The 15,911-nt window shown below is 49.1% G+C and overlaps 1 protein-coding gene across 1 annotated transcript in view; it reads left to right on the top strand.

The window, feature by feature from the left end:
- Positions 1-795: 795 nt before the first annotated feature.
- The window catches only part of YY1 (YY1 transcription factor), a 39,282-nt gene continuing 24,166 nt past the window's right edge, over positions 796-15,911 (top strand). Inside the window, exon 1 of the mRNA XM_019009695.4 lies at positions 796-1,865. Coding sequence (XP_018865240.3) covers positions 1,187-1,865 — 679 coding nt within the window. The 5' untranslated portion in view covers positions 796-1,186. The remainder of the gene's footprint in view (positions 1,866-15,911) is intronic.

Raw genomic sequence — 15,911 nt, forward strand, 5'->3', positions numbered from 1 at the left:
GGGTCACTAAAGAATAACGGACATCCTCCCAACGGTGGCCCTGGGGCTCCGCGGGCGCTTCCGCCGAGCTCGCGCCGACCCCGCGCTCGGCCCTGCACCCCGCCGGGCGCTCGCGGCGAGATACCGGACGCTGCCCGCGTCGCCCGATTTTGTCCGTTCGGTCCTCCACACTCACCCCGCGGCCATCGCTCGCCCGAGGCCAGGCGACAAGAACAAACGCCGCCCCACGCGAAAAACGAAGCACAGGCGTTTCTCGTCAAAGCAGACTTTATTGGGGCGACAGGGCCGCCCCGCACGCGCCAGCCGCTCCCCGCGCGGCCCCCGGGCCGCCCACCCGCCTCAACCCCGCGCCCAGCCGGCCCCTCCCTCCCTTCTCCTCAGGCTCCCGCCCCCGTGGTGCCCGGGGCCGCGCGGACCGCTCACCGGCTCCCAAGGCAGCGGCTGCAGCGGCGACGCCCCGTTCCCGAGTGCGGCCCCAGCCCGAGGCGGCGGGTTTTGTGGCTGTTGCACCGCGAAGGGCAGCAGCCGCGCGACACCAGGTAGCGGGAGGCGGTGGCGGCGGCGCGCTGACGTCACGCGCCGCGGGCCAGCCAGGGCGCGTGCGAGCCGCCCCGCCCCCGGTCCCATCGGCCCCAATCCGGGAGGAGCCCGGCGAGTGGGCGGGGCCGCGGAGGCCAGCGGACAGATCGATTGGTCGAAAAGAGAATCGAGAGGGCGAACGGGCGAGTGGCAGCGAGGCGGGGCGGGCTGAGGCCAGCGCGGAAGTCTCGCGAGGCCGGGCCCGAGCAGAGTGTGGCGGCGGCGGCGAGATCTGGGCTCGGGTTGAGGAGTTGGTATTTGTGTGGAAGGAGGCGGAGGCGCAGGAGGAAGGGGGAAGCGGAGCGCCGGCCCGGAGGGCGGGAGGAGGCGCGGCCAGGGCGGGCGGTTGCGGCAAGGCGAGGCGGGGAGCCGAGACGAGCAGCGGCCGAGCGAGCGCGGGCGCGGGCGCACCGAGGCGAGGGAGGCGGGGAAGCCCCGCCGCCGCCGCGGCGCCCGCCCCTTCCCCCGCCGCCCGCCCCCTCTCCCCCCGCCCGCTCGCCGCCTTCCTCCCTCTGCCTTCCTTCCCCACGGCCGGCCGCCTCCTCGCCCGCCCGCCCGCAGCCGAGGAGCCGAGGCCGCCGCGGCCGTGGCGGCGGAGCCCTCAGCCATGGCCTCGGGCGACACCCTCTACATCGCCACGGACGGCTCGGAGATGCCGGCCGAGATCGTGGAGCTGCACGAGATCGAGGTGGAGACCATCCCGGTGGAGACCATCGAGACCACAGTGGTGGGCGAAGAGGAGGAGGAGGACGACGACGACGAGGACGGCGGCGGTGGCGACCACGGCGGCGGGGGCGGCCACGGGCACGCCGGCCACCACCACCACCACCATCACCACCACCACCACCCGCCCATGATCGCTCTGCAGCCGCTGGTCACCGACGACCCGACCCAGGTGCACCACCACCAGGAGGTGATCCTGGTGCAGACGCGCGAGGAGGTGGTGGGCGGCGACGACTCGGACGGGTTGCGCGCCGAGGACGGCTTCGAGGATCAGATTCTCATCCCGGTGCCCGCGCCGGCCGGCGGCGACGACGACTACATTGAACAAACGCTGGTCACCGTGGCGGCGGCCGGCAAGAGCGGCGGCGGCGGCTCGTCGTCGTCGGGAGGCGGCCGCGTCAAGAAGGGCGGCGGCAAGAAGAGCGGCAAGAAGAGTTACCTCAGCGGCGGGGCCGGCGCGGCGGGCGGCGGCGGCGCCGACCCGGGCAACAAGAAGTGGGAGCAGAAGCAGGTGCAGATCAAGACCCTGGAGGGCGAGTTCTCGGTCACCATGTGGTCCTCAGGTGAGCGCCGGCCGCGCGCCCCGGCCCCGGGATGTTTTTGTTTTGAAGGGAAGCCATGTTTTATGTGTGTGATGGGCGCCGCCATCTTCTTCGCCAGGGCAAGTATGGCGGCCCCAAAAGATGGCGGGCCGTGCGGCGGCGGGGGCGCGGCGGCGGCGGCGGCGGGCGGCGGGCCGCGAAGATGGCGGCGGGCCGCGGAGGGGAGGGGCCGGCGCCGCCCGGCTAGGCCGCAATGGCGTAGTTTCTCCGAGAGGGGGAAGCGCCGCGCGGGGCGGAGACGGCCGGGGGAGGGGCCGGCGCGCTCGCTCCCCGACGCCCTCGCTCCCCGCGCCCGCATCAACGGGCGCGCCCGCCGGCCCGTTGTGGCGGCAGCTGCGCGCCCCCGGCCCGGGCGGGACGCGGGAGGTCGTTGGCGGGGTTGCGCCGCGGCCTCGCGGGCCAGGGATTGCTGCCTCCGGGACGCGCGCCCCCGCCCCCGCCCGGCGCTGCCGTTACCCCATCGGCCGCTGGAGGGCGCCGCGGGCGCTTGCCCCGCCCGCCCCCAACTTCCCCAGACTCCCAACTGCTGCCCGGTGGCACCTTCCAGAAGGAGGGGACTTGGCACTCGTGGGCGCCTCCGGCCTCCTTGCTCCCCGCCCACCCAGCGCCGGGCTGGACCCTGCCCCGGCGGTCACGCTCGCCCAAGTCGTCGTTTGCTGCGGGGCGGGACTTGGGGCTGCACGTAGGGCTCGCGTGTGCGGGCTCCGAGCGTCAGTCGGAGCCTGTCACCGCCGTTGCCAGCGAATTCCTGGCCCTTTCGCCTTCCTGCGGTACCTAGTGGAAAGGGCCTGTGAATGTTAGCGAATAATTCTTAGTCACTTAGGTTTTGGGAAAGCTTTTTTTTTTCTCTCTCAAGTATTTAGCTCTTCTGAATAGGTTGGGTTAGTTTACTCAACTGTGGACATTTGCCAGTAAATAAAATCGGGTAGTTTAATTTTAAGCTTTTATGGTTTTTACTTTGTAGAAAAGTATCTATTTTCCCCATGAAAAGAAAGATAATAGAAGGCGGGTTTTTTTGAGTTTTGTTTTACTGTTTTAATACTACCTTTAACGAAGGCCTGAAAACCATTTAGAGCAAAAGGATCTTATCTGCCTGTGTAAAATCTGTTTTTACTTCAAAGGCAATTATTAATTCAATGCTGGTTTTTTAGGTCAGTATCCTATTAGTATATTCATATGCTACCTAGCTAAATTGCTGAGATACTAAATAGACTGAGAATGATCCTGCCATCGTAGTTAATCTAATGCCTGTGATGATTACGTTAATACTCCATATAAGCGGTGGAGCCTCTTCCCCTATAAGTACTTTAAAGCTTCATAAATTCTCAGAACTGAATGGAGACTCAAAATATGGTGACCTTTGAGTATTAAAAGATCGTTAAGATTCGGAGGAATGAATGAAACAGAAATGAAAAGGCTGGACTGAAAAAGCTAGTTTGTATCTGGTGAAAGCCTCAAGATGAGACAACTACAGCTGGGTGGATCTGTGATTGAAAGAGGCCTGAGCAAAGGGATCTAGGAGCTGTCAAAATCTAATAGGAAGTGCTAACAGGCGCTGTCCTGCATCCAGGGTGCCTTGTAGAATTCATAGTAGTTTGAGTTTAGCAGAAACTATGTTTAAATGAAACATGAATACTTTAGTACTTAATGGTTATCAAAAGATAATTTCCATGTATTTTGGTAGCTCAAGAGATTACACACTGATCATGTTGCAACTAAAAGTCATGGTTTTGGCCGGGCGCGGTGGCTCACGCCTGTAATCCCAGCACTTTGGGAGGCTGAAGTCGGCGGATCACTTGAGGTCTGGAGTTCGAGACCAGCTGGCCGTCATAGTGAAACCCCGTCTCTACTAAAAATATAAAAATTAGCCAGGCGTGATGGCGGGAGCCCGTAATCCCAGCTACTCCGGAGGCTGAGGCAGGAGAATCGCTTGAACCCAGGAGGCAGAGGTTAACAGTGAGCCGAGATTGCACCACTACACTCCAGCCTGGGTGACAGAGCGAGACTCTGTCGCAAAAGGGGGGGGGGGGCATTTTTTTTTGTTAATACCAATGAGTAAGGGATGGGGGTTTTAGTTATTGATGAATTTGCAGAATTCAGAATACGATTTGAAATTAGATATCTAGGTAAAGATACATTAACCACTTAAAAGTAAATTTAGTTTTTCTCATAGTGTGTGGAATTAGAGTAATTTAGAAAACTGACATATTTATACATGATCTGCATTTTATCTTAACAAATTGCTGGTCCACTTTTCCACATCCAGAGAAGCTGGCAGTGTATGGCTTTGCTTGCTGAAGTGGTATGTATGGAGTCAGCCAGTTAGGGGAGAAAGTCTGAGGAGCTTGACTGATGGAAGTCAATTTACAATTAAGTGAGCATTTACAAGTCATTACTTCCCCTGTGCAAGTGGCTGTTTTGTTTTGTTTTTTGTTGTTTTTTTTTTGAGATGGAGTCTCGCTCTGTCGCCCAGGCTGGTGTGCAGTGGCATGATCTCGGCTCACGGCAAGCTCCGCCTCCCGAGTTTACGCCATTCTCCTGCCTCACCCTCCCGAGTAGCTGGGACTACAGGCGCCCACCACCACACCCGGCTAATTTTTTGTTTTTAGTAGAAACAGGGTTTCACCATGTTAGCCAGATGGTCTTGATATCCTGACCTCGTGATCCGCCTGCCTCGGCCTCCCAAAGTGCTGGGATTACAGGTGTGAGCCACCGCGCCCAGCCAAGTGGCTGGCTGCTTTTAAGGTGGCACAGTTTGGGGTTGTTTTCACGTCCGTTTCTTTTCTTTTCTTTTCTTTTTTTAATTTGAGACAGAGTCTTGCTCTGTTGCCCAGGCTGGAGTGCAGTGTCACGATCTTGGCTCACTGCAACCTTCACCTCCCGGATTCAAGGGATTCTCATGTCTCAGCCTCCCAAGTAGCTGGGATTGCAGGCATCCACCACCACCCCTGGCTATAATGTCCATTTCTTTAAAGCGCTGGTTGTCTAGCTAGTGTGGTAGAGTACGCTGTGCATAAAGGTAGTTATAAATATTTGATGGCAGTAACATAGGATGGCCTGTTTCTCGGACATGTGTTTTGTGGTAAACTATCCCCCTTACTTTTCCTTGTGATTTGGAATTATTACTAAAGAGAAGCTAAAGAGCTTATGGATAACTCTGCATTTCCCAAGTTCAAATTCTGAAAGTGATTTCATCTTCAGAACTGAAATGACGTGATATACTCAGTATAATTCCATAACAAGTGGAGAAATGAAAGTGGGTTAATTGTTGGGTAAATCTGTATGTATGTGTACATATGGGTTGAGCATGGTGGGCAGCATTACTGCTTTCGTATACTTGATCTCATTTGATCCTAGGCATGAAGGTTTTAACTACACTATAGTTTCACTAAAATAGCCCCTTAGTTTGGAATGAACTGTGAAGTAACAGTTTTGCATAAGCCCCAAGCTGAGTTACTTGAAGTCCTTATAAAAATAGTTGTACATACAGGGTATTCCCCGAGGGTCTAGTTACTTCTTAGACCCTCTTGGTTTAAAAAGCAAAAAGATCAGGCTGGGTGCAGTGGCTCACACCTGTAGTCCCAGAACTTTGGGAGGCCGAGGCGGGTGGGTCACGAGGTCAGGAGATCATCGAGACCATCCTGCCTAACACGGTAAAACCCTGTTTCTACTAAAAATACAAAAAAAAATTAGCCGGGTGCTGTGGCGGGTGCCTGTAGTCCCAGCTACTCAGGAGGCTGAGGCAGGAGAATGGCAGGAGAATGACGTGAACACGGGAGGCGGAGCTTGCAGTGAGCCGAGATAGCGCCACTGCACTCCAGCCTGGGCGACAGAGCAAGACTCCGTCTCCAAAAAAAAAAAAAAAAAAATTAGTGGGAGTCATCATATTTCTGGAAACCAAATGGGTTTCTTTTGCGCACATGCCATGTTCCTTTAATTTCCCACAGTAAGAGCACTCTGGTGGGCATCTTTTGAATGTAATATCAGTATAGGAATCTAATAGTTTTTTAGTAGTTTTAGGCCTTATAGGATCCTTAGAGATCGGCTTTTTTTTTTTCCTTTTTTCCTTTTTTTTTTTTTTTTTTGGAGACGGGGGTCTCACTCTGGCACCCAGGTTTGAGTGCAGTGTGAGATCTCGGCTCACTGCAACCTACACCTTCCGAGTAGCACGTGCCACCATGCCTGGCTAATTTTCTTGTATTTTTGGTAGAGACGAAGTTTCGCCATGTTGCCCAGGTTGGTCTTGAACTCCTGATCTCAGGTGATTCTCCCACCTCAGCCTTCCAAGCAGCTGGGACCACAGGCTAATGTTTTAATTTTTTAGGCATGGGGTCTCCTTATGTTGCCCAGGCTGGTGTCAAACTCCTGGGCTCCAGCAATCCTCCTTCCTCAGCCTTCCAGAGTGGTGGGATTATGGGTGTGAGCCACTGTGCCTGACCTCTTCATTTTTTCCTAAATTTTTAATTGTCATACACGTTTAGTTTCTTCTGTATTTATTTTTATTTATTTATTTTTTATTTCTTATTTTTTTTTTGAGACAGAATCTCGCTCTGTCACCCAGGCTAGAGTGCAGTGGCACGATCTCGGCTCACTGCAAGCTCCACCTCCCGGGTTCACGCCATTCTCCTGCCTCAGCCTCCAGAGTAGCTGGGACTACAGGCGCCCGCTGCCACGCCCGGCTAATTTTTTGTATTTTTAGTGGAGATGGCGTTTCACCATGTTAGCCAGGATGGTCTCGATCTCCTGACCTCGTGATCCGCCTGCCTCGGCCTCCCAAAGTGCTGGGATTACAGGCGTGAGCCACTGCGCCCGTCCAGTTTCTTCTATATTTAACCTGAATATGCTTAGCTGTTTAGTGTGTCAGAGAACTCTGTGCATCTGGAGTTTTTTAGTTGTTGCTTTTTAAATTAGAGATGGGGTCTTGCCTTGTTGCCTAGGCTGGCCTTGAATTCCTGGGTTCAGAGTATCTTCCTGCCTCAAATTCCTGAGTAACTGGGACTACAGACACCCAGCTTCAACTATGTTTTGAATAATCTTAGTCAATTGCTTTAATGCCAGTGTTTACTTTGGTCTTTTTCACTATATATGATTAATAAACATTTCAGTGTTGACAGATTGGGGCACAGTACTATATATTTTTTCCCTAGATATTAATGCTATTACATAGGAGTAACAGTTGTTGTGGGGTTTTTTGGTTTTTTTTTGAAATGGAGTCTCGCTTTGTTGCCCAGGCTGGAGTGCAGTGGCATGATCTCGGCTCACTGCAAGCTCCATCCACCTCCTGGGTTCACGACATTCTCCTGCCTCAGCCTCCTGAGTAACTGGGATTACAGATGTGTGCCACCATGCCCGGCTAATTTTTGTATTTTTAATAGAGTCTGGGTTTCTCCTTGTTGGCCAGGCTGGTCTCAAACTCCTGACTTCAGGTGATCCACCCACCCCAGCCTCCCAAAGTGCTGGGATTACAGACGTGAGCCACCGCGCCCAGCCAGGAGTAACTGTTTTATAACTTAGTTAATTATAAACTAAGCCACTTAACCATTGCATTTAATAGGGAAGATAATGATAAAAACTGAGAATTTAAAACATTTAGTTCAGAGAGAAATTTAGGTGATTTTAAAATCTTGAGATTTCAGGTGGTGAGAAACTGTGACCCTCTCTAAGGCTGTTGATATTTTAATTCGGAGCAGAAGTTGCATTGCCGTGTGCATAAACTGCCACATAGATGCCTGGAACCCTGGGAACAAGCCAGCATGTCCATGGTCACCCCCACCCCGTTTCCATTTCCATACATGGGTTTTGTGAGGCGAGGCCGTCATGTGCATACTGCCTGCCCATGGCTAATGAGGATAGCACAGGTGCGGGGACAGTGTCCCCCCCATTCTGTCCTGTGCCAGTCAGTACAGCTTGGGTTGCGGGGGACATGTGCCTTCTCAAAGTGCTGGCAGCTGAGTGGCACCTCCTTCACGCCTAGGAGTCGATGGTCCCTCCCCTGGTGTGCCCAGGTTGGCCTCATGCTCCGGGTAGAGAACCCTTGTTTGGACCTTGTTGGGATGTGGGGTGGTGAGACCCCACCTGAGCTGTGACCTTCTGAGAGGAGACAAATTAAACTGCTGAAGGAGAGGCAAAAATAATAATTATTATTCTGTTACACTGAATAGAGAAGCGGCTTGTGCTGGATTAAGCAAAACCTGTAAGACCAGAAAACCATTGATACAAAATCAGTAAATGCAAGGAAGTTGAAATGCATTGAATTTTTCCCAATTTTATAAATTCAGAAGATGCAGGTTTGCCAAAAATCACTAGTCATGACCGTTTGCCATTCCTCTGTGGGTTTTTCACACCCTCCCTCCCCAGTAGAAACTGCGCTGTTTATCACTAACTGGAGGTGCTATAAACATGAATTTCCATGGAGCCAAGCTCAAAAAGCCCTCCAAAGTAATCACTTCACCCTCATGACCTACATAGGGTAGCCTAAGTCATAGATCTCGAATCCTGATCTGGTAGCTCTGAAAGGTTTAGCTTCCTAATAAAGCCTCTTGTGCTGTCAGACTCTCCACTCCAGGTTATTAACCTTGCCTTTTCCCTCCCACTATCAACAACTGACTCCCCCTAGTGGGAAAAGAAAAATCCGTATCAGGAAAAGGTCAGGGTTCCTGTCCTATCTACAGTTAGTATTTTATAGGCTTTTGGAAGAGGGTAAATTTTTTAAAACATCCATGTTGGACTCCTAGGTGGATATTTACAAAAGGCATTTCTATTTTGTTTTTGAAACCTGCTTAACAAGGTCAGTCTGTTTTAAGGCTGGGAAACTTAGGTTATATTAGCAAAACAGTTATTGCAATGAATGTTACTTAATATTTGCATTCTTTTATTTAACTCTTGATCTGCTCAGGTGACCATTTTTATTCTCTCTGTGCTGTTACTACTTCCAATAGGAAGAGTAAGCAAAAATGAATTTTTCTTTTTTTTTTCGAGACAGGGTCTCACTTTGTCACCCAGTCTGGAGTACAGTGGCACAATCTCAGCTCATTGCAGCCTCAACCTCCTGGGCTCAAGCAGTCCTCCTGCCTTAGTGCCCCAAGAGCTGGGACCACAGGCACGCACCACCAGGCATGGCTAATTTTTTGTAGAGACAGGGTTATCAGAATCATGACTTGGATGCAGAAGATAACATTCATGTAATTACTGCAGAGTATTAGGAAGAGCCAAGGGAGATGTTAGAAGTTAGCTGATTGTTGGGGGGCTTGCACCGTTTCATGTGTGATGGACTTTCATAACAGCACGTAAGGGGAGCCAAGCCATTTCCTCGTTCTAAGTATCTTCTCAGTAGGTTCCATTCTGTTTGACTTCATGAATAATTATCAAGAACAGAAAGCCAGCAGCATCATATTTCCTCTCTAGAGGGGACTGACCTTGGGATCTTTGTAAAATGAGTTGGGGTAGCGGTATCCTTAAAGTCACTTTCAATCTTTATAGCAGGAAATTCTATTCCTTTACAAACAGAACAATATACTCAATTTCTTTCTTTCTTTCTTTTTTACAGAGTCTTACTCTGTCGCCCAGGCTGGAGTGCAGTGGTTTGATCTGGCTCACTGCAACCTCTGCCTCCCGAGTTCAAACAATTTTCCTGCCTCAGCCTCCTGAGTAGCTGGGATTACAGGTGTGCACCACCACGCCCGGCTAATTTTTTTTTTTTTTTTTTTGAGACAGTCTCGCTCTGTCACCCAGGCTGGAGTGCAGTGGCGCGATCTTGGCTCACTGCAAGCTCCGCTTCCCAGGTTCATACCATTCTCCTGCCTCAGCCTCCCAGGTAGCTGGGACTACAGGCGCCCACCACCACGCCTGGCTAATTTTTTTTCTTTGTATTTTTTAGTAGAGATGGGGTTTCACCGTATTAACCAGGATGGTCTTGATCTCCTGACCTCGTGATCCGCCCGCCTTGGCCTCCCAAAGTGCTGGGATTATAGGCATGAGCTACTGTACCCAGCCTACTCAATTTCTTAAAGCAAGAGTCTTCCATTTTAACATGACCTGGCAAATGAGATATTAGGAATTCTTGAGAAAAAAAATTTTTTTTGAGACGGGTTTTTGCTATGTTGCTGAGACTGGAGTGCACTGGCTATTCACAGGTGTGATCATTGTGCGCTACAGCCTTGAACTCCTGGGCTCAAGCGGTTCTCTGGCCTTAGCCTCCCTAGTAGCTGGGAGTAGGGGTGTGTGCCACTCCACCCAGCTTGAGTAAAATTCTTTTTTTTTTTTTTTTTTGAAACGGTGTCTCACTCTGTCACCCAGGCTGGAGTGCAGTGGCGCGATCTCGGCTCACTGCAAGCTGCAAGCTCTGCCTCCCGGGTTCACACCATTCTCCTTCCTCAGCCTCCCGAGTAGCTGGGACTACAGGCACCCACCACCATACCTGGCTAATTTTTTTGTATTTTTAGTAGAGACGGGTTTCACCGTGTTAGCCAGGATGGTCTTGATCTCCTGACCTCATGATCCGCCCGCCTTGGTCTCCCAAAGTGCTAGGATTACAGGCGTTAGCCATCACGCCCAGCCAAGTAAAATTCTTAATAGCCATTCAGTTACTTTGGTTTTACACAGTGGTTTCAGATGTGGTTAAGCATTAAAACAATATAAATGGTTATTTGTGATGGACTCTTTCTTGTGTAATTTTTTTTTTTTTTTTTTTTTGGGAGACAGAGTTTTGCTCTGTTGCCCAGGCTGGAGTGCAGTGGCACGATCTCGGCTCACCTGCAACCTTCACCTCCTGGGTTCAAGCGATTCTCCTGCCTCAGCCTCCTGAGTAACTGGGATTACAGGCTTGCACTACTACACCCAGCTAATTTTTGTACTTTTAGTAGAGATGGGGTTTCACCATGTTGGCCAGGCTGGTCTTGAACTCCTGACCTCAAGTGATCTGCCTGCCTCAGCCTCCAAAGTTCTGGGATTACAGGCGTGAGACACCGTGCCCGGCTTTCTTGTGTAAATTAATTCCCCTTCTCAGATAGAAGATCTGTGAGTCAGGGAAAGGGGCTGCCATTGCTGTGCAAGAAGCTGTTCTGTTGGTGTCAGGACCTGTCTTTTCAGGAGAGTATTGAACTTTGAATATTGAGTGAATGCATGGCTGGAATTTGTGCTGTAAGGCAGAATCAGGGCTTATACCAAAATACTATTTTGGTCTATTCCTGTATAGGTGGAAAAGAAGTATTAGGGATAGAAGGTGCGGAAGGTTCTGTTTTAGAAGCAGCATGGGCTTTTAGAGTCAATTCTCAATTCAAATCTCAGATTTGCTACTTACCGCTTTTTTTTTTTTTTTTTTTTTTTTTTGGAGATGGAGTCTTGCTCTGTCGCCCAGACTGGAGTGCAGTGGTATGATCTCAGCTCACTGCAACCTCTGCCTCCCAGGTTCAAGCAATTCTCCTACTTCAGCTTCCTGAGTAGCTGGGACTGCAGGTGCCTGCCACCACGCCTGGCTAATTTTGTATTTTTAGTAGAGATGGGGTTTCTGCATGTTGATCAGGCTGGTCTCGAACTCCCGACCTCAGGTGATCTGCCCGCCTCGGCCTTCCAAAGTGCTGGGATTACAGGCGTGAGCCACTGCACCCGGACTACTTACTGCTCTTTAGATACATTGCTTGTCATTTCTGAGGTCAGTTTCTTCAGCCAAAAACATAGGGTTTAATACCTTAAAGATATTGTTTGGATTGAGAAATGTGACAGTTGCCAGAATGAAACAGGTACTTAATAAAGGATAGTATCCTTTCTTAAGGTCTTTATTAGTGGGAAAAACTGGGAAACAACCTATGTCTGATTTTTGCCTGTTGCTTAGCAGTGAATCGCAAATGTTTAGCTCTCCCCTGTTTCAGTGAAAGGTTGGGTGATGGCAGCGGTGACTCTTTTTTGTCTTTTTTTGCCAGAAGTAACCTGGAGTGGCCTAAGATAGAAGGTGTGGAGAAACAAAATCTAGCCAAACATGTACATGCATACATACATAGGTAAATATCTCAGTTGGTGAAGGTGAATATAGAAAATCGGGATCACAGGAAAAATTACCATCAACCCTAATGAGGTTACTGGCAGTCAAAATAAAAAAAAAAAGGAACTTATACTACCTTCATCTGATATTAATTCTGAGGAAATAAAATGTTTCTTAGGAATGAATTCCTTTGTGTATGAAGGGGACCACTGAGTGGTAGTACTGGCATTTTTCAGCCAATGTGACAAATTTCACAGTGCTGTCTTAGAGATGCCTAAAAAATGTATTAAGGAACGTGGCTGGGCATGGTGCACTTTTGGAGACTGAGGTGGGAGGATCTGAGGTCAGGAGTTTGAGACCAACCTGGGCAACATAGTGAGACCTTGTCTCCACAGAAAATTAAAAAAAAAAAAAAAAAGCCAGGCATGGTGGCATGTGCTTTTGTAGCCCCAGCTACTCAGGAGGCTGACGTGGGAGAATCACCTGAGCCCAGGAGGTCAAGGCTGCAGTGAGCAACACTCCAGCCTGGATGACATAATGAGATTCTGTCTCAAAAAGAAAAGAGAGAGAGAGAAATAATATATAAGGCCTTTGATTTTTCTGATTAACATATTGACTAACTGGTTAACTGGTTGACTGAATAATGACTCCCAGTATAGCCAGATCCTAATTCTTGGAACCTGTGGGTGTTAACCTTATTTGCAAGTGTGATTAAACCAGGGCTCTTGGAATAGGGAGAGTATCCTGGTTTATCCAGGTGGGTACCAAATGTAATCACACAAGTGTCCTTGTATTCACAGGAAGGCGGTGGGAGATTGACTGCCAAAGAGGAAGTAGGAGAGGTGCGAGAGGTTGGAGTCCAGTGAAGAGAAGAGGTCAAGGAATGTAGGCAGCCTTCAGAAGCTAGAATATGTGAGGGACCAGATTCTCCACTAAAGCTGCCAGAGGGAACCCACACAACGACTTTATAGCTCTGAAACTGATTCTCACTGCTGGCCTCTAGAACTATAAGAGAATACATTCCTGTTGTTTCAAACCACCAAATTGGTGGTAGTTTGTTACAGTGGTAATAGGAAACTAATACATGTGCTAGCATCCCCTGTATACTTCATTCTGCAGGAACTTGGCAAGTCCCTGTTATGTGCAAGGCACAAGACCTACTGTTCCCCCTTAAACCTAGGAGAGGGGGGAAGTGGAATAAAGGGGCTTTTTTTGCACACTACTCAATTTCCCAGACATGATGGTTGGCATTTAACATGTTACCTTGTTTTAGCCTTATAAGATCAGTGGTATCCCTCCTCCTTCCCTCCCTTTGTCCCTTCCTCCCCTCCCCTCCCTTTGCTTCTCTTTCTTCTCTTTATTTCTTTGTAGAGGCAGGGTTTTCTCTTTGTTGCTCAGGCTGGTCTCTAATTCCTGGCCTCAAGAGATCCTCCTGCCTCGGCCTCCCAAAGTGCTGGGATTACAGGTGTGAACTGTGCCTGGCCTCATTGTTTAATAAATGAGGAAACCAGGCAAGGTTAAGAGTAGAGGCTGGAGTGACAGGAATGAATGGCTTCTTGAAGGGAAGAGATGTTAATTTGGGTTTTGGAGAGTGGACTGGGCTTAGGTAGGTCATGAGAGGAAGGCAAGAGGGTAAACTGTATTGAGTACCTTTTACTAGACACTGAGAAAACCACTTTGCTTGGAGCGTGGAGGGCAGGTGAGACTCCATCTTTTTACTTCTCTGGACTTGTAGAGTGCTTCTAGCCTTTCCATTTATTTAGTTCCTTAATTATATCTTTTTGACTGGAAATTGGAGTCTACAAACTCAGTCTTTTGCTTTGCTCCTCAAACTAGACTTGGAGTGATTATTGCTTTGGTAACAGAAGAACACTGAGCAGCTGGGAGATTGGGATGGGCCAGCGGCTTATTTATACAATACCTTTAACCTTTTGAATAGTGCCATATGCAGAAATAGAAACTTTTAAATGTGAGTTAATTGTCCTTCCACATGTATGACTAGTGTTGGCTAGATTTTGTTTTTCCACACATTCTATCTTAGGCCAAGTTAGTCTTGGTCTAGTTGTTTTAGGTCATTGCATTTAGCCAGAGTGTTAGTGAGCACTGTAGTCACCTAATCGACAGTTTTGGGTAGAAGTTCCTAACATGATGGTTGCCCACATCACCTTACCCCCTTTGAATCAATGACTGTATTCTCAGCTTTTTCCAAATAGGAATTCTGAGATTTGGCTTTAATTGGCCTTGCCCACTTGTGTTCTGGTAATTAACAATTGTAAACTTAAGTTATATTGGTTAAAGAAACCCATTGCAGGCCAGGCATGGTGGCTCACACCTCTAACCCCAGGGATTTGGGAGGCCAAGGCAGGAGGATCACTTGAGCCCAGGAGTTCAAGACTAGCCTGGGCAACATAGTGAGACCCCATCTCTACCAGGGGAAAAAAAAATCAGCTGGGTGTGGTGGTGTGGTGCACCTGTGGTCTCAACTACTGGTGGAGTGGGGTTGCTGGAGGATCACTTGAGCCAGGGAGGTTGAGGCTGCATTGAGCAGTGATAGTGCCACTGCACTCCAGCCTGGACAACAGAGTGAGACCCTGTCTCAAAGGAAAAGAAAGAAAGAAACCCATAGAAACTTCTAATGGGGTTAACTATGTCCTGTGAAACAATAAAAGATCCTGTCCTCAAGGGAAACTCCAGCAAGGAATAGACATACAACAATTTTTTAATGACCTATAGTGTCTCCAGACAATTTTTAAAGCAGATTTAGATACTTTGCTTCCTGAACATGTTTTACGTAGATGTACATTTGATATTACCCCATCGCTAGTCAATAGAAATCAGTAACATTCATAGCATAATTTGACATTCAAAGCGGATCAGTAAACACTCTCCTCTATGTAGCAAATCTTTTTCAGTAGTAATTATGAAGAGAATAGTATTTTTAGTAGCAATGGAGTTTTGCCATGTTAGCCAGGCTAGTCTTTTTTATTTTTTGAGACAGAGTCTCGCTCTGTTGCCCAGCCTGGAGTGCAGTGGCGTGATCTCGGCTCACTGCAACCTCTGCCTCTCAGGTTCAAGCTATTCTCCCACCTCAGCCACCCGAATAGCAGGGATTACAGGTATGTGCCACCATGCCCAGCTAATTTTTGTATTTTTAGTATTGATGGAGTTTCACCTTACCTCAGGTGACCAGCCTGCCTCAGCCTCCCAAAGTGCTGGGATTATAGGCGTGAGCCAGTGTACCCAGCCAACCAGGGTAATCTTGAACTCCTGGCCTCGGGTGATCCGCCCACCTCAGCCTCCCAAAGTACTGGGATTCAGGCATGAGCCACTGCGCTGGGCCAGGGTTAATACTTTTTAACAAAGATTTTTATTATTATTTTTTATAATTTTGTTTTTTTGAGATGGAGTCTCACTGTTGTCGCTCAGGCTGGAGTGCAATGGCATGATCTCAGCTCACTGCAACCTCTGCCTCCTGGGTTCTAGCAGTTCTCCTGCCTTGCCTTCCCAGTAGCTGAGATTACAGGTGCCCGCTACCACACCTGTAATCTTTTTTTTATATATATTTTTGCTAGAGATGGGGTTTCACCATGTTGGCCAGGCTGGTCTCGAACTCCTGACCTCAGGTGATCCACCTGCCTCGGCCTCTCAAAGTGCTGGGATTATAGGCGTGAGCCACCACACGTGGCCAAGATATTTTTTTGAACAAAGAAAGAAACATATGTACATATGGCCTGTAATGTAATAAATAAAAATTACTTGCTTCTTTTACAGCATCATAAATTTCTATTCTATTTGGTAAAAACTTCTGATTTTCTTTTTGCAAAAATTAGCAAAATGGCCAAATGATAGCAAATATTGACATTATTTAATGTATTGCTTTATTGTGTGTCCAGCTTGTGAAAATGAGGCAGGTCAAATATTGTCCTTTTGATTTCTTCTGGCAACAAAAGCCAGTGTCTTTTTTGTCATTTCTCTAGAAGTCTTTTTGCAGCTTTTTCCTATATGTTTCTTTTCTCTTTTCTCTTTTCTTT

Source organism: Gorilla gorilla, chromosome 15, assembly GCF_029281585.2.
Source record: "Gorilla gorilla gorilla isolate KB3781 chromosome 15, NHGRI_mGorGor1-v2.1_pri, whole genome shotgun sequence".
In the NCBI taxonomy this organism is placed as follows: Eukaryota; Metazoa; Chordata; class Mammalia; order Primates; family Hominidae; genus Gorilla; species Gorilla gorilla.